The 18,525-nt window shown below is 40.7% G+C and overlaps 7 protein-coding genes across 7 annotated transcripts; 1 reads left to right on the forward strand and 6 right to left on the reverse strand.

The window, feature by feature from the left end:
* Window positions 1-1,221: 1,221 nt before the first annotated feature.
* Window positions 1,222-1,539, reverse strand: RPP1B (ribosomal protein P1 beta; the record flags this gene model as incomplete). The annotated part of the gene is made up of 1 exon (XM_043192246.1): window positions 1,222-1,539. One exon carries the CDS (start codon window positions 1,537-1,539, stop codon window positions 1,222-1,224), a length of 318 nt encoding a protein of 105 aa, XP_043048218.1.
* Window positions 1,540-1,954: 415 nt separating this feature from the next.
* Window positions 1,955-2,719, reverse strand: MAM33 (Mam33p; the record flags this gene model as incomplete). The annotated part of the gene is made up of 1 exon (XM_043192247.1): window positions 1,955-2,719. One exon carries the CDS (start codon window positions 2,717-2,719, stop codon window positions 1,955-1,957), a length of 765 nt encoding a protein of 254 aa, XP_043048219.1.
* A 378-nt stretch (window positions 2,720-3,097) lies between these two features.
* CLB4 (B-type cyclin) lies at window positions 3,098-4,669 on the reverse strand (the record flags this gene model as incomplete). The annotated part of the gene is made up of 1 exon (XM_043192248.1): window positions 3,098-4,669. One exon carries the CDS (start codon window positions 4,667-4,669, stop codon window positions 3,098-3,100), a length of 1,572 nt encoding a protein of 523 aa, XP_043048220.1.
* Window positions 4,670-6,750: 2,081 nt separating this feature from the next.
* Window positions 6,751-7,695, reverse strand: KQ657_001452 (uncharacterized protein; the record flags this gene model as incomplete). Its single annotated transcript, XM_043192249.1, has 1 exon — window positions 6,751-7,695. The coding sequence occupies one exon, from the start codon at window positions 7,693-7,695 to the stop codon at window positions 6,751-6,753; it is 945 nt and encodes a 314-aa protein (XP_043048221.1).
* Window positions 7,696-9,559: 1,864 nt separating this feature from the next.
* HSP78 (chaperone ATPase) lies at window positions 9,560-11,944 on the forward strand (the record flags this gene model as incomplete). Its single annotated transcript, XM_043192250.1, has 1 exon — window positions 9,560-11,944. One exon carries the CDS (start codon window positions 9,560-9,562, stop codon window positions 11,942-11,944), a length of 2,385 nt encoding a protein of 794 aa, XP_043048222.1.
* A 47-nt stretch (window positions 11,945-11,991) lies between these two features.
* Window positions 11,992-16,482, reverse strand: PAN1 (Pan1p; the record flags this gene model as incomplete). Its single annotated transcript, XM_043192251.1, has 1 exon — window positions 11,992-16,482. The coding sequence occupies one exon, from the start codon at window positions 16,480-16,482 to the stop codon at window positions 11,992-11,994; it is 4,491 nt and encodes a 1,496-aa protein (XP_043048223.1).
* Window positions 16,483-16,661: 179 nt separating this feature from the next.
* Window positions 16,662-18,434, reverse strand: THI20 (trifunctional hydroxymethylpyrimidine kinase/phosphomethylpyrimidine kinase/thiaminase; the record flags this gene model as incomplete). Its single annotated transcript, XM_043192252.1, has 1 exon — window positions 16,662-18,434. The coding sequence occupies one exon, from the start codon at window positions 18,432-18,434 to the stop codon at window positions 16,662-16,664; it is 1,773 nt and encodes a 590-aa protein (XP_043048224.1).
* Between the last annotated feature and the right edge of the window lie 91 nt (window positions 18,435-18,525).

An 18,525-nucleotide genomic window follows, 5' to 3' on the forward strand; every position in this document is an offset into this window, starting at 1 on the left:
AATCGTAAATTATCGGTGACTAACGATCATGCTCAAATTGTTCTTTGTTCTGGTCTAGTCTGGTCTTTTCGTTTGTTCGATTTATCATATTCACTTCAACCAGTCGGTGATCGGTAATCGGCAATGAAACCTCCTTTTTCATCTGTCTCAATTGGGTAATAACATACCCGCCACACAGTAAATCCACAGTTCCGAATCTCACTTATGACAACATCGTACATTCTAGATAAGAGGGCACTGCTTATTAACTCAAATAACTTTAGCAACCGTTCAACTGAGCATCCTCTGGAAAATTCTAATGCTGCTGCTTGGTTTACTATTTACTTTCTCAATGCGACAAAGCTTCTGCCAGCATTCTCGTAACTACATAGTGTCTGTCTATTTTCTCAGTTCATGTTAAAAATTGTTTATTCCCTCATCGGCACATGACATCAATTTTTAGAATTAAAATCCGAGCGGTTTTTGACCTCATTTTGCTTCGAACTCGAATTTCGCTCGTTGTACGGTCAGCCCATGCATATGTCAAAATCGAATGTTGGGGTCCCCGGCTTATTATTCTCCAGGTCGGATCCGCACCACCATTAATCTTCCCCTCACATAACTTACAATATTCACCACAAGTCATTCGACTCTGAGTTTTGGGATAACTTTCGTTTTATAGTTTCATTGTCATCAACAACACCAACCCAAATGCCACGTTCAATCATGCTTTAGCCATGAATGATATCTCCATCGAAGACATAACTTCTTTGCTTGGGTGCAAAACTATTTTGACATGAGGTCGTGCATGGATTTTTTTGATCAAGACCCTAACACCCATCATGTCAATGCTAATACTACAAAGCTAGCCCCTACAAATGATGGTTGCAATCATTTCAGTGTGGCCAATTGATTGCCAATGGCTCTACAAGTTCAAGATATGAAGTTAGAATTTAGTGGAAGACGCAAATAACTTTCACTACGCAAACACTTTCTGTTGATTCATTTGATTATCAAGCAAACTCTCTCATGCTAATGAATACTTAAAGATATCATCCCAAACTACTGTCAATTTTGACTTGTAAATATCATCAGTGTCCAGTTGCTTTCCATTCTCTTCATCATCATATTTCCTCTACATTATGATAATTTCTAACATAATTTTTTTGTATTAATAAAGTATTATACAGGGGATGTTCTTTCGTAACTCACGGAACTAGTACTTAATAGCAACCTTTAAGCTTAATCGAACAAACCGAAACCCATGTCATCGTCAGATTCTTCAGCAGCTTCTTCTTCCTTTTCTTCGGCAGCTGGAGCGTCACCAGAAGCAGCAGGAGCAGAACCGGTAGAAGCAGCAGCAGGAGCAGAAGCAGCGAAGGAGAACAACAATTCCTTCAAGTTTTGACCGTCCAAAGCCTTAGCGAAAACGTCAGCCCAGACTTGGTCAACTGAGGCACCAGCAGCCTTAGTGACAGACAACAAGTTGTCAGCGGAGATTTGGATTTCAGCATCAGCCAAGATCAAGGCAGCGTAGGAAATAGCAGCTTCAGAAGACATCGTTACTTTACCAATATATGTATATTCAAAGAAGTATCAAACCCCTAAACTGTCTGTATCTATACTTTTCTAAGATTGAAAAATTTTCGTCATAGTAAAGCGGGTGGGTAGGCATATTGCGCGCTACCGTAATTTTTTGTTGAAAGTAGAGATAAACACGACCAGATCTTTCAAGTGCGGGTAACTTTATTTAGGGCTTTACTCCTATCATTTTGTGTTCACGTGATGCAATGTACTAGGAAGTATTATCTATCTGTTACACTGAGTTCAATAGGTTCAAGTGATTTATTATTTGATTAAATATATACAAGAGAGCATCATAAACTAAAAGACCTTTTTTTTTATAAAAAACAGTATTTAATTATAGCTATAATAAAAGAATTGCTTAGAAGGAGAGCGGAAGCCTAAAATTTGATTACAAAAAGTTGTTAACTTCTCCCAACCAGTTTCTGTATTCCTTTTCTTCTTTAACTTCCGAGTAAGAAATAACAAATTCAGCTAATTCCTCGTTAATCCCTCTTTCTTCCAAATATTCTTCAAAGGCAACTTGTAAAGATTCATCCAAATCAGAGAATCTTGGACCTTGGTATTGGAATTTATCAATGAATTCACCCTTAGCAACGTTTTCAGTGACAAACTTAGTAGCATCCTTTTGGTAATTAACAAAGTCAACCAAGAATGACAGATCAGTGTTTTGCAAATACAAGTTCATGAATAAACCATCATTACGACCCTTGTTTTCAATTAAGATCTTAACGTTAGAGAGCATAGAGTCCATGGCACCATACTCTTCTTCCAAGGAATCTTCGCCAACTTCAGCTTCTTCTTCAAAGTTTTCTTCAACTGGGATATCAGTGATCTCATCAACATCAAAGTAGACATGAATAATGTTTCCATCAGATGCAGTCTTAACCAATTCAACAGCAGAAGTACCATCGGTTTCAATCAATGAGAACCCTTGCTTGTCCAAGTATTCTTGATAGGTGGCATCGAATTCCAATGGCAAAGACTTGGAGATCTTCAATTCAGAGCTAAGAACTTGCTTCAATTGAGAAGCAGTAGAATCAGAGTATAATCTCATCTGAGGAACAATGGAGGGTCTAATCCATTTGGTAGCCAAACGAGTAGCAGCAACTCTTGGAAGAGTCTTTAAAGTAGTATTGAACAATCTGGAAGCCATTGGTGACGAATGAATGGATAAAGTAACAAATAAGGAGGTTAATTATAAATGGGGGATGTGTAGTTTGCCGTAATTGGTTTAATTTCCTTTAATGAGTGAAAATTTACTCCATTATTTGGTCACATGACTAAATATGCAGGATTTCTAATCAGATATACGATGATCGTAGTCAGACATTTTAGAATAGAAAAATGGCATTAAATTACTACTGGAGTATATGAGTTTATATAAGCAATGTAAGTGCTGGTTGACTTCTGAGAAGTATCAAACGGGTATAAATATGCGTGTGTATGTGTGTGTGTAGAAAGTGACATTAAGTTTGAAACAGTAACCAAATTCACAGACACAAGTCGTAAACTTTTATTAGGTTCAGTTTCTTCAAAATTCAATCTGCCTGAGATAGTCTTGTACAAAGAGTGACAGTCTTCTGTAACGACGTTCTTGGTATTTCTCATAAATGGCTCTGTGGTTGCGTTCTGGATGTTGACAATTGTGTAATAAGACAGAAGCTAATGGTCTCAATTGAGCCTCGGTATATCCACTATAAAATACATGAGCCTCTGTCCAGTCTCCTTTATTTAACAATTGTCGACTTAGATAATGTGCTCCGGCTGCAAGCCAACTGGGCTGACTAGCAACAAACCTATGGTCCATGATAGTGATTTCAAGAAAGTATTTGGCTAAAGTCCGTGTTTCATAGTCGTAGTCATCTGCTTTACTTGTACGTCTAAGGAAACTCATAGGTCCTGGCCATCCCATGTCAAATTCAAGAACGTCAATCATAAATCGTTCTGCCTTTTTGAAATCATCAATGGAGTATACGTTATCGGCCATATACGCAACCTCTTGTATTGTTGGACAATTGATTTCTTCAAATTTGGCTGCGAGGAAAAGAGCCACTGCTCCAACAAGTTGAAAACGGGATAAACTAACTTTTCTTTTGGAAAGGAAACGATCAATATAATTAACTGCAAGATATAATGTTTCTGGAAGTAAACTGAACCGTTGATGTACTTGAACAACCCAATCCATTAATACGGCACGCATTTCCCATCTGAGTTCTTCTTGTCTATCAATATAATTTGGATCTGGAGCTAGCTTATGTTCCAACTCATGCATATAATTAAAAATCTCAGGTGCATACTCTGCAACCATTGTGGCATCATAAGTGTCCTCATCATTAGGGTCCAATGCTGCTCTAGAGAACTTTCTCATGACATGTTCGAGTTCATCAAAAATTTGACGATTCCATGGTGCACTTAATGGTTGGCTAAGGTCGATTTCCAACAGGCCTTCATCTTCATCATCATCAACAACATCGTTGTCATCGTCTTCCACGTCTTCTTCTACTTCTTCGTCTTCGTTAACGACTCTTTGTCCTTGTGATTGCATGTCTAGATTTTCACCAAGGATGATTGTATCTCTTTCTTCCTCTTCTTCTTCAAAGGAATTGGTTTTATCAAGGTGAACTTTCTGGTTAGTATTTAATGCTGCTGTTGTACGACTTATGGCGGATCTAAGGGACTCCTTATTCGAGCCAAGGTCTTCCTGAATGAACTGAGCATCAGGCTTACTTTGGCGGAGTTCGTCGTCGTACTTCTGTTGATCGATATCATCGATAACTCTTGTGTATAACTCTCTTTCTTCATCAAAGTCACTATTGCTTCGATAGTCTGATGATATTTGCATATTCTCTCTTTCAGCGTCACTGACATCGCTTGAAGAGAGTTTTACTTTTTTATTGAATCTTGAAGTTGATGCTGAAGGTCTAGATCCGCTGGAACGTGTAGTTGCATGGTTAACATCTAGAGCGCCTAAAACAGCTCTCCTTTGAGTTGAACGCTCAGATGAATTAGCAACAGAGCGCCCAGGTTTGGACTCACTGGATCTTGTAAATTGTTGTTTCAGGGCAGTATCATTCTCGTTGTTGATTTCTTGACGACGGAACATGATCTTAGAATAATGAATGGAATGAACTATAACAGGAGTTAAAAAGACAATTAAACAGTATGAAATTTTAAAAGCGAATGTAAGTAAGTTGGATTGGAAAAGCGAAAGTGGGCAGCGTTGTAGCCGTAAGTTAGTTAGTTAAAAAAAATAGTATCTGGATGTAAGAAAGTATAACCAAATCAAGTAGAATGTATGGATGCTATCAAGTAGAGTAAATGTCTGTGGATCAGTTTGAATGAGTGTAGTAGGACTGTGTGACTCAAGGACTCAGAGCATGAACAACGAAGGCAGGTGAGTAGCAGGTGAAAAACGACTCCTAAAGGCAAATGGTATCCCTTAGTGAGATGATCAGTAACGGTTGTATCAGTGTCGATACACAAGCTGCTGTTGGTATTAGTTGTGATGAACAAACAGTGATAAAGTGATGTTATTTGTTTGTTTGTTTGTTTGTTCGTTGTAAGTTGTAAGTCAAATATATGTTTTGGTTCGTTCCCACTACTACGATGTTTTGCACTAGTGACTGATCTTGTTGTGGTTGTACACGGCGGAATAACAAAGCAAAATATTGCAAAGCTGAGATTACTATACAACATAAACAATCGACCGTGCACTCCACAGAGTATCTTTGGCGTTCCTACAAAACGGTATGCCCCAAAAAGCTATTGTACTACCCAGGAGACTTTTAAGGCACGCTTTTTCCGAGCGGGAAGCATTATGCGTGCATTTGGTCCCATTGGCAAAAGGCACCTGTGTTGATGGCTAAGTGGCTTATCCTGTTAGGTAGTATGTTTTGTTTACTCCCCTGTGTGTTGGTCTTGTTTATGTTATTGTTGTAGGGATGATTTATTGATCTTTCGAGTCTTTGTGGAAGGAACGGTTTATTTTAGTGTGTGAACCAATAGCCTTGTGCTATGAACAGCACAATATGGTAGTAGTATTTCGCATACTACATTTGATTTACTCCTGCAATAGTCATGTCATTGAAACATTGAAGAATTCAAGACTGATACGTTAACACCTGTAACAGCTTACTGAAACTGAAAAGGAACCCTCTCAATGTTGTATCAGCAAGTTGTATAAACTAACCAGTTTCGTACTTATGAGTGACTTTTTCTATGGCTTTAATTGTACCTATAGTACTCTTCTTGTTCATATACAATAACACGTTGATTACAGCATCATATAAACATCTTATTAGCATCATCGAGCCATCATATAGACATCAAGTAACCATCAACTAAGCATGCATGCATAAATGTATGCATACGTTTAAAGTAATGTAGCTTACAACAATTCCATTCCATTCCTTCCATGCATGCTTTTACATCCCTTCTGCAGGTTCGCAGATCTTTACCAAACATTTTAGGGCATGTCTATGGCGTAGACAAACTACCTCTATCCTTGTGCTTTGTCATGCACTTTCATGGGCTAAGCTCAATCCGTATTCTTGGACATGTGCTTATACTCCTCGTATAGCTACTTTATGTTTGCAGCTTTATGGTTGCAGCTTTTATTATACACTCTTCAAGATATCTTTTTATCTTTCTTTCTCCGTTTTTAAAATGGCAGTCAACGTAATTTAGTCTTAGATTTCCCATATACTGGCATCAGAATCATTCATTTCTTATTGAGGAATAGTACTTGTTACGACCGTCGTCGAGACTTGTTTTTGGCTGCAGGAACGTAAGTTGGCTACCTACGATATGGTGTGAAATGCACATTGGAATCTTGTTTCAAGCGGTTAGAATTTGATCGCAAGGGCTCTTTCATTTAGTGGTTACTGCCGTTTACATTGATTAGATTCATTTGCGGTACTCAACTGTACAAGTAGACCATGTTGTGGCTTTAATTATGCTTTTGAGGCCCCTCCTGTATGGGGAACGAGGTTGTTATCCTTTGCTAAACCAACTACAAATAATGGAGCCTTTAATTTTGCAACTAACGATGGAAATTGTAAGGATATACTGTATCTGTTTCAATCTTATTGGTTACAAAATATTCTCTACAATAAAATCTTTAGATTCAATAATAAGTCTATACGAATTACATAAGCTACATATGCCATAAAATGTTGATACTTTTTAAGCTTGTTGACTAGCAGTATCAAACTCTTTGTAATTACCATCATAGCCAAAGATAGCGTTGTAATCAGCTCTCACGTAAGCCAATGTAGCAATATTACAACAGGCAATGAATGTAAACCCAGCAATAGCAATCATTGTTGCATCCAAAACATATTGATAAACTTCATGTTGAAAGATTTGACCTCCATAGCCTTCAATCATTCCTGCTAAACGGTAAATATTTCTCACAATAAGAAGTAGAAAGATCACAATCAATGCTAAAGTAAGATTTTTCCAATAGTATCTTGTTGCTTTAACTCTAATTTCAAATTCCAATTTCTTCCCTGTTAAGGTTTTGACTGCACTCGAATTCTTTATGAAGAAATGAATTAAGACCAAGAGAACGGTAACCAGAACCAATAATAAGATACTGAAACAAACAATAAGTAGGGCACGAGCGACATTATACTTGGAGGTATCGGTAGTAAGTAAAACTGAACCAGAGATTGCAAAAACCACAGCAAAAAGAATTTGGAAAAGAAACATTTTGGTTATCCACCACTCAGGTAATAAACAACTTCTTTGTGCGTTGTTAGTTCTAATAACTTCACCATAATACAAAATCAAACAAACAGTGAATGAATTGGGGGCAATAACAGTTAATAAAGTCAGAATCACGTATGGAGCTGTTTGATCGGGGTTCTTATTAATAAATATTCTGGCAATATAACCACCCATCTCAAGACCCATTGCAAGTTTGAACATATGAGCGATGATACTAAATCTCAACCAGTCTCTGTCAGTAGAAGTATCTTTATGCTTGGCCTTGAACCTCCTTTCGTGGCCGAGTTGAAAGACAAACATGAGACCAAACACAACAGAGAATACGATGGCAGGGGCAATTTTTGGAACATAGGTGAGTGTAAAGGCGACATCATCGCTAGAAGTTGAAGTTGAAGTCATATTATTTAGTTAAGATAAGTATACTTAAGATATAGAGAATCTTATAACGTAGAATATTTTTTCTTGGCTAACCACCGTTATTGCCTCTTATTTATATACGAGACTATTCAGCTTTCGATGAACAATTTGGATCCCAACTATTGTAGTCTCAGACACAACGACATTTTTTTGACAGCATACTATAGAATGTGTCGCATAGCCATAATTAGTGACGCAATGTTACACTCCCCGATATGTCGAGCACTCTTTGGTAGGTAACCACATACAATAAGATGAAGCCGTTCAAGTCAATTGTTATTTGATTGTTCTATCGTAATTGGAACAAACTGTATGTTAGCGACCCGCATGTGGCTGAGTGCATAAAGTCCGCCTTGCTGTGTAGCAGCGACGCAATTTACGACAGCTAATGTATTTTAACTCCGTCTTACGGAGTTGATTAGATACTGTATATTAAAAAAACTTAGCATTGCAGATAGCAGCACTTCAAAAAAATAATAATAGCAACACTAGCTATATAGTGTTATCAAAGCGTTATCAGTGAAAGCAAACTGTCGTAAAATTTGACGTGAGCCGATATACCATACCCAGAAACCGAAACTCTTGATAGACATACAAACAAGTAGACGGGTTTAGGTTAAATCCAGTATTGTGTTAACGGAGAAAGTTACTTAAAACCGTGAACAACCATAGCTATTCATAGCCAGTTTAGTATTGTACCCACATCTGCATCCTATTGAACAAAATTCAATTCGACACAAAAATTGCCAATTGTCCTCTATCCATTTTGCAGCATCTATCTGCATAGAGAACATTTTACGGGGATCGTCGTAAAAGGAGTCACATAAGAGTGAGCTGCGGCTGCTGCGACTCTATTCCACATGTCACTAAGTACACGTCAAATATTTGAAAGCGATGACAACTTCCATTGTGTCATAACTGAACCTTTCAAGCTCACAGTGGCCTATATAAATCTAATGTATCAATTGTTGTACGTCTTATTGTTACTGGGGGAACCACATCTACCACTACATTATCCATCTCCAAGATCACTTTGATAACACTACTTGAAGTGGGTGATCTCATAGATAGCACCATTTGAAGGAGTGATCTTACCGGTATATAAAGTTCAATTTTACGATGCGGAGACTTCTTCCAATTAGGGGTCAGCAGGGTCCACTTGCTTCAGCTACAAAAAAATACCGTTTGGAGCACACTCCCGCTTTTGGCGAAGTTTACTTCGTCACTGGGCTAGTTATCTGAAACAACGTGAAAGTTGCAGGCATGAAGTTGCAGGCATGAACCTTGAATGGGTGGACAACAACCTTGCACCCAGATCTTCAGGCTTTCTGCGATTGACATCCTTCAATAAGGATACATATTTACCACCGTTTGGGAGGTTCAATTTCCTGTTTGAAGCAGGGTCAAGGAATAAACATGTTCCACTAGATGTAGAAGATAACGAGGACGTTAGTACCGTCAGTGTTGCTATTACTCTCATCCGTAATGATGTTGACGATGGTGCAGGATTATCATTCTCTTATGACTGATTTGAAGTAGAAGAAACGGCCGTTGGAAGGCGTAAACGAACTGGGTTTGAGATCATTGAAAGCAACGTGAACCACATTGATTGTGCCAATCACTTTGCTTGCTTTTGTCACGTGATCTAGATTCTCATTTCCTAATATGGCTTTGCGTGACAGATATCCCCGGATTTCAATTAGATTCTGGAAAGTTCCTGAGTGTTCTGAAGTTGGTCTGATGATGATGGTAAATCTCCCCATATTTTTACTATTTATAAACGCAAAGGAATCCATTGAGTGTCAATACTGTGGATAATTACATGTAATATTATTACTAGTAGAGGATGCTTCGTTCGGCGTTAAGAGTAAAGGTTCCGGCAAGAACCACAGGACTTGCTTCAGTGGTACCAGTCACCGCAGCAAGGGGATTTTCAATTACCCTGAATGTGACCAGTCATAAAAATGAAAACTATAATGTGAGGAGTCAGAATATAACTCGTTATAATGCTCAGTTATTGACGGGTACCAGACAATTCCATAGCAGTAATGTCCGAAACATGCAAATGCAAATGAATAAAGAAGAACAAGATGATAGACCAGCATTGGAGAAGTTTGGTACTGATTTGACCAATTTGGCCAAGGAGGGTAAACTAGACCCTGTGATTGGTCGAGACGAAGAAATCAGACGGACCATTCAAATCTTATCCAGAAGAACCAAGAATAACCCTGTGCTTATTGGGAATGCTGGTACGGGTAAGACGGCCATCATGGAAGGTTTGGCCCAAAGAATAGTTAAAGGAGAAGTACCTGAATCTATGAAGAACAAGACCATTGTTACTTTGGATTTGGCAGGAATTATTTCTGGAGCCAAGTTTAGAGGTGATTTTGAACAAAAGTTGAAGCTGATTTTGAAGGAGGTGGAAGAGAAAGATGGATCTGTCATTTTGTTTGTTGATGAGTTACATCTTTTGATGGGTTTAGGTAAAGCTGAAGGTTCGATTGATGCTTCAAATATGTTGAAGCCTGCGTTGGCCAGAGGCAAACTCTCATTATGTGGTGCCACTACCATTGAAGAGTATCGTAAATATGTTGAAAAAGATGCTGCTTTAGCCAGAAGATTCTCACCTGTTCAGGTGAATGAACCAACTGTTCAAGATGCTATATCTATTTTAAGAGGGTTAAAGGATAACTATGAGGTTCATCATGGTGTTCGTATTACTGATGGCGCTTTGGTGTCTGCGGCCTTATATTCCAACCGGTACATTACTGATAGGTTTTTACCGGATAAAGCCATTGATTTGGTAGATGAAGCATGTTCTACCTTAAGGTTGCAGCATGAGCTGAAACCTGATGCCATTGCGCAATTGGACAGAGAGATCATGACCATTGAAATTGAGTTGGAATCGTTAAGAAAGGAAGATGATCCTATTTCTGTGGATCGTAAGAATAAATTGGAGGAAGACTTGAAGGTCAAGAAGAGTGAATTGAAAGAATTCACTCAACAATGGGACGAAGAAAGGAAACTGATTGAAGATGTTAAGAATGCCAAAAAGGAATTGGAACAAGCAAGATTCCAATTGGAACAATCTCAAAGACAAGGAGATTATGCTAAGGCATCTGAAATCCAATATTCCACTATCCCAGCTTTGGAAGATAAATTGAAAGATATGAGTCAACATGAAAGTGAAACCAAAAAGTTATCTTTATTGCATGATTCAGTGACATCAGACGACATTGCATATGTGATTTCCAAAATGACCGGCATTCCAGTGACCAATATGATGAAAGGTGAAAAGGACAAATTATTGGATATGGAAATCATCTTGAAGGAGAAGGTTGTGAACCAAGATGAAGCCATCCATGCGATTTCTGATGCCGTGAGACTACAGAGAGCTGGTTTAACCAGTGATCAGAGACCCATTGCATCTTTCCTTTTCCTTGGACCAACAGGGACTGGTAAAACAGAATTAACCAAGCAATTAGCTGATTTTATATTCCATGATAAATCTGCAGTGATAAGATTTGATATGTCTGAGTTCCAAGAAAAGCATTCCATCTCTCGTCTTATTGGTTCACCACCAGGTTATGTTGGATATGAAGATAGCGGAGAGTTGACTGAAGCCGTAAGAAGAAAGCCTTATTCGGTTATATTGTTTGATGAGTTTGAAAAGGCTCATAAGGATGTTTGTAAGCTATTACTACAAGTTCTTGATGAAGGATCTTTAACGGATTCTCATGGTAAGAAGATTGATTTTAGAAACACCATTATCGTGATGACTTCCAACATTGGTCAAGATATCTTATTACACGATAAGCAAACTTTTGATGATGGGCATATTTCCAATGAAGTGAAGACTCAAATTAATGATGAATTGAAACATTATTATCCTCCTGAATTCTTAAACAGGTTGGATGAGGTTTTGATCTTCAACAGGTTATCTAGAGATGCCTTAAAGGACATCTTGGAGATTAGATTACGGGAAATCTCGGAAAGATTAAGTGATAAGAGAATCAGATTGAACTTGACCAAAGGTGCAAAGGCAAAGCTTTGCGAATTGGGATATGATCCTGTTTATGGGGCTAGACCTTTGAACAGAGTCTTACAAAAGAAGTTATTGAATCCTATGGCTACACTTTTGATCAATGGGAATATCAGAGAGGGGGAAACAGTTAACGTTGATGTGAGAAAAGGCGAAATCTATGTTGAGCCAAACCATAAGAACGTTTGAACACGACAACATTCATGTACATAATTTTTGTTAAGTCTAATTTATAATCAAACAACTCTACCAACTGTAGCACCGGTTGATTCTTTAGTTTGTACTTTCTTTAATCTTGCACCCCCATGGATTTCACCTAATAAGACATTGATGTTGGGCGTGGGGGCGGTAGCAGACAGTCCTGTTTCATTGGGGGCTCCCAATGAAGGTAATGGAGGAGCATCCATTGGTGGGGGAGGGGGTGGGATAGATGACGACGAAGGTAATGGAGGAGCATCCATTGGTGGTGGAGGGGGGATAGATGACGACGAAGGTAATGGAGGAGCGTCCGTTGGTGGTAGGGGTGGAGGTGGAGGTGGGGGGACAACATCAGATGATGATACTGGTGGAGCTGATGAAAGACTTGGAGGCACTTCGGTAGGAATTGGGGGAGCTACAGCTTCATTCGGGGCTTCGACTGGGGACGCTTCAACTGGAACTTCATCTGTACTACCTTCATCTTCCTTGGTTTCACTTGGTGGAGTACCCCAATCATCTTCAGACTCTACAACTTCTTCCTTGGGCTTCTCTTGATTGGTTCCAATAGAAGAACTAGTATCTGTTCTAGTGGGGCCTCCCATTGAACCGAACAAAAGTGTAGCCAATTGAGCAGCACCGGCTCTGTTGGGGGATTCTTCTTCTTCACTGGAATTTTGTTCTTCATCACTCCAGTCATCATCACCTAATCCTCTTTGAGAAGCTCTTTGGGCTGCTACTTTCTTCGCATCAATAGCAGGTTCATTGCTTGTAGGCTTAAAGAATGGATTAGTAGTGTTCTTCGTGCCATTAGGGGTAGTTGATGCTGGAGCCTGATTGAACTTGGCGAATGGATTACTCTCATGAGGCTTATTGGTAGTAGCAGAAGCCTCTGAAACACCAGGAGCCTCTGAAACACCAGCAGGAGCTTCTGAAACAGTAGTGGGTTCTGCCTTTGATTCGGTCTTTGCCTCTGTCTTTGGCTCTTCACTTCTTGAATTAGGCTTGTAGGTCGCTGGAGTAGCAGCTGGAGCTTCACCTTCATCTTCATCACTGTCATCCTTCAATGCCTCCATCTCCTTTCTCAATTGCGCAAGTCTATTCTCCTTATCTTTTTGCTTTTGCAACTTTCGTTCCTTCTTACGGTCTTCCATAAGCTTCTTCTGTCTCAACAACTCTTGATATTCGTCTTCATCGTCGTCTGAGGAAGAGTCATCGGCCTTACTATCTCCATTGGAGACTGGTACTTGAGCTTGAATGTTCTTCACTTCCCTCGATGCCGGTGGGGCAGGTGCCTTTGGCTTTTCAGTAGCTTGTGGTTGTGGTTGCAGTTGTTGCAAAGGTGCTGCTGCAGTTTCTGGCTTCTTTGAAACTTCTTCTTGCGGTGTCTTTGGAACCTCAGCTGTGGTCTTTGGTTTTTGATCAGCTGATGTCTGCGTACTGGATCTACTACGGATCCCAAGCTTAGCTAATCTCTCTTGCATTTTCTTTTCTGCCTGGGCCTTGATGTAAGCAGCACGCTCTTCAGCATTAGTATAAGGTGTTGTTGAGGAAGAGTTGATAGTAGGGATTGAAGAAGAAGAACTGGTGTTCGAGACCGGAGCTGGAGCCCAGTTCGAAGCCACAGAATTGCTGCTTGAGCCATGATCGCTATTATTATTGTTAACATTGTTGGTCAAACTTCTCTTGGTGGCATCCGAATACGACTTTAATTCTCTAATGAAAATGCTCAACTCATTAGAAACACCATCTCCATGTTCCCATTTCCGGTTACCAACTTCTTCCTTGGTAGTAACTTGCAATCTCTTGGTTGCTCCATCTTCAAGCTCATTGATACTTGATTCAATGTCGTTGATGATCCCAGTTTGAATGCTGAACTCCTTATTGGCAACTTCAATGTTCTCGTTAAGCTTAACATCGGCATCTGCACTTCCACCATAAGATTTTCCTGTCAATGCTGCCATCCGTTGCTTCAAGAGTTGTTTGGACTTATGTTTGCGTCTATCAACATCTGTGATTTCTCCATTGGGGCCAGTACCTACAATCTTGTCTTCGGCATTTGGTTCCCATCCTGGATTCTCCTTCTTTAACTTGAGTTTGGCGAGTTCAATCTTCTTGTTGGTGATGTCCTTATTGATTTGATGGAGTTTGGCTATCAAGGCAGGCACCTTATCCCGAGTCAAATAGTTAACTCTGTCGAGAAGCAGCTTACCATCGTCTCCAGCACCACCAGAACTGGACTTGAAATCCAATGATCTTTGAACCTCTTTGATTTTGAGTTTTAACTTCTCAATCTGCTCAAATTCATGCTCAGATGAACGGGCATTCAAAATCATCTTGTCCTCGTCTTCAGTGTCAAGGGCATCAAGTAAAATCCGCTTCTCACGAATTAACTTCTTCAAATCATCAGTACTCAAATCCTTAGAAGACGAAGACTTCACACTGGTGGTGGTTTCACTAGCAGAAGAAGACTTTCTATGTCTTGCATTGGAGACGTATCCCACTTCGGAATCATCGTTTTTGAATCGGGAACCATCGGTCTTAGCACCACCTTTATTACTATAATTATTATTGTTGATGCTTGCTGGTTTTGATGGAGGTTTCTTCAACGAATCCTTCAATGTGTTCATAGAATCAGTCAAATACTTGGTGGATGGAGGTACTAATTCAGGTGGTAATCTAATTGGTATGTCGAAACCATTCAATCTTCTGTAAATCAAATGCATAGCAACTGCAAACTCATCTTTATTCAATCTCCCGTTGTTACTTGTATCTACCAATGTCCAGATCGATTCAAGATCTGATCTGCTTAATCCAGACTTGCCAAAAGCAGACAAGGCACTTGAACCATCAATGTAACCCTTTCTAGAAGAGTCCCAAGCTGTGAAAATGCCATCATAAATCAGCTTCTCTTGCTTAGTGATTGACCAAGTAACATTGTCCTTCAAGCTTCCATCCATGGCATTCTGTAACTTGTAACTTGGAAGCTCAGAAGATGGCATGAAATGTTGTTGCATGGCTTGTAACCCAGGGATACCACCAGTTGGCATGGGTACAAGCCCCCATTGACCAGGTTTTCCGGTTGGTTGAGGTTGAAAGCCTGTAGCTTGAGGATGGAAGCCTGTAGCTTGAGGTTGGAAGCCTGTAGCTTGAGGTTGGAAGCCTGTAGCTTGAGGTTGGAAGCCTGTAGCTTGAGGTTGGAAGCCTGTAGCTTGAGGTTGGAAGCCTGTAGCTTGTTGTGTAAGTGGGGCATCGCGATACCCTGTACCCTGAGCTCTTAATGGTTGTTGTTGCTGTTGGTTAAACCCAGAGCCTTGCATAGGAACCAGACCAGTTCTTTGTGGTTCCAAAGCTTGGAATCCTGTCAGTTGCTGAGGGATATTAGTGCCTCCTCCTGTTCTTTGGCTATCCAAAGGCTGTTGGAAACCACCTCCTGTTCTTTGAGTAACCAATTGTTGGAAACCCTGATTGGCCAAAGTACCTGTTCTTTGTGATGGAATCAAACCAGCAGTTTGTTGCGGTTGTAATGGGATCAATGTTCCACCGCCAGTTCTTTGAGAACTCAATGGTGTAGTAACACCGGCACCAAAACCTGTTGCTTGGGGTTGAAAGGACGTCATGGGGACTCCTTGGCCTTGAAGGCCTTGCCCAAACCCAGTAGCTTGAGGCTGGAATGAAGTAGGAGGAGCACCACCACCAGTATTAAATCCACCGCCCGTAGCTTGTGGTTTCAACCAATCATCGACTCCCCCACCTTTGGCAAACGATGCAAAGGGTGTGTTCCCCAAAATGGCGTTCTCGTCATCTGGAACAGCAAAGTTTATGGCATCGATGAAACTTTGGACTTCATTCTTCCATTTTTCAGGTAAAACATGGGGGATCTGATCACCCTTCTTGGCCATGCTACATAAATGCAAACTTAAGGCAAACTCAGGAAACAATAACGATCCGGACTTGTTGAAATCAGACAATTGCCATACCTCAGCCAATACTACCGGCTTTAAACCGGATCTCATCAAGATCTCACTAGCTCCATCGCCCGATATGGCCAGCTCCCCTTTGGGCACGGCTGTACGGAACAAATGCTCATACTTCTTCTGATCGTCGGCATTGATGAAAGATAACCGGATAGAAGGAATCTTGAGGGCCATATTCTCCACAACAGTAACATTCGCTCCTCCTGCTCCGGCCATTTGAAACCCCGTGGGTTGCGTCTGGATGTAGCCCGTGACTTGAGGCTGCAACTGAGGCGCCTGATTGAACCCCAGAACGCCCCCCATTGGCTGTTGTTGTTGTTGTTGCCCGTATCCCGCGCCACCATACTGGCTCGGGTATTGAGGCTGTTGCTGCTGTTGATAGAACCCCGTGGCTTGTCCTTGTAATGGTGGGGGCTGGAAGAACTCATTTGAATTGAATGACGGCTGTTGAAGCGGCGGCTGTTGTTGTTGTTGATAGCCGCCAGGACCCCCACTTGCTCCAAATCCTGTCTGCTGTGGGATAAACCCACCTTGTTGCTGGTACGGATTGTACATGGTGTAATTGGGGGAAGAGGTGGCTATGGGTTTATAACTTTAAGGTGTCAAGTTGTTTGATACGTCGATCAGTTTTTGGTAGGTGCACGTTGATGTTGGGGGTTAGTGGTGTCAGGGTGTGAACTGTAAGGTGTCCTATATTATTATTATGATTATTATTATTATTATTATTATTCTATTTATTCCTTTATTACTTCGTCCCAGAAGGCAACCTCTAGCAATGAAACATCGCTAAAGATCCCTGCTAAGTACTCAAGCCTGGCTTCGCTTGTCTCTGAGGCACTAACAAGTACATCCAATGACTTCATACCTTCCAAATGAGCCTTATGATACCATTCAGAGTTGTAGTCATCTATCCAATCGCCATAGACTTTAGCCTCCAATTCTGTGACCTTCCACTCGTCATTAGTGGTGCTCTTAACTCCGTTTCTTATATGTTTTGCATACTCACCTCCGTATCTGTAGCCATGAAGACAAGGTGCTAGGGCCACTTTGATGGCCACAAAGTCGCCCGTACCAGCGATGTCTAGAAGGTAATTGCAATATGCTTCGCAAGCTTTACCCTTCTTCAACTCTATATCAAGATCCATGTCTCGTTCGTAGACAATGTCGTACTTGTGGCAGAGCTTTTCCTTGTGTCGTTCAATCTCTTGAACTATATCACCTATTATAAGGGCATGGGCATGAGTCTGTTCGTAAGTGGGGGCTACTGCTGCTGCATGGGCATGTACTTGAGCGTAGTTGATCAAGTAATGGTAGTCTTGTTTGAGGAAGTAGATAAACCGGTTATAGTCCAATTGGTTCCTAGCCAACTGGTGGAGGAATCTGTGGTTGGTATACTGTTTCCAAATGGCTGCGACTTTAGGGTGGTTAATGAAGTAGTCAAGCACTGAAGGGCCGGTTACCGGGGGATTTAATGCCGTTTCAGGCGTAACCTCGTTATTTACTACCTTTTCCGGTGAAACCGTTTCCGGCGTAACATTATGGTTGATTGGTCCATTGCCATGGCCCAAATGGGGTCTGATGGAGTTCATTCCTTGATGAACATAATCAACTGCACAGCCTACTGAATCTGGAATGGTATTCCCAAGCGCTAAGTTGGCAGCTATGGCTGAAGCTAATGTACATCCAGTCCCATGACTATCTTTGGTATTAATGTATCTGGACTCGTAAACGGTTACCGTATCAGACTCAGATTCGTATAAGATATCAAGCATCGATATAGTGTCAGTACGTGACTCCGGAATGTCCTCTGCCGGTCCAGAGTACGGACAGTCTGCAATTGTATCCCAAGGTATGTGCCCTCCTTTGACTAGAAGATTCTTACACTTTAATTGTCGTTGAAGCTGGATGACAAACTGCACAAAATCATCAACCAGGGTAATCTTGGGCTCTATAAATGTTTCTTCCTTCTTTCCTAGCTCCGATACAATCCTAAGCAATTTAACGGCTTCCTTGTAATTGGGAGTCACAAGATCACTCTCGGGTAAAAGCTCCCTAATGCAGTTAACTATGGTCTTGTCTTCACTGAGTTTGCATCCGGAAGTGCTTACCATAACAGGGTCCACCACAAGTTTGATTCCCTTGGATTTTAAAACCGATATCTTCTCGGTGACAACAGCAACTCCCGCCTCGGTAAGCATACCTGTTTTGAGCACCTTCAATGGGGGACTCTCATAACCTTCTACAAAGTCTTCAAAGTTCATCTCAAACATCTTGAACAAATGATCTCTCGGGGTTTCGATGAATGACCCTACGCCCGTGGTGTTCTGGGCCGTCAATGCCGTAATGCACGTTAAGCCATATACTTTATGAGCTGCCAACGTCTTTAAATCGGCTTCTATTCCTGCTCCTCCTGAACAATCAGATCCGGCCACGGTGAGAACAGCGGGCAACATTGCCTTGTTGGGATTGATGTCATGCCTCAACTTCCTTCTAATCGTTGCTGTCATTTGTGTTATAAATTATGAATAAAATAAGAAAGACAACAGCTTAGGAGTTATACTTAAGCATATATATATGGATCAGTATTGGACTGCATAT

This window comes from Scheffersomyces spartinae, assembly GCF_019049425.1.
Source record: "Scheffersomyces spartinae strain ARV_011 chromosome Unknown scaffold_16, whole genome shotgun sequence".
NCBI lineage: Eukaryota > Fungi > Ascomycota > Pichiomycetes > Serinales > Debaryomycetaceae > Lizanozyma > Lizanozyma spartinae.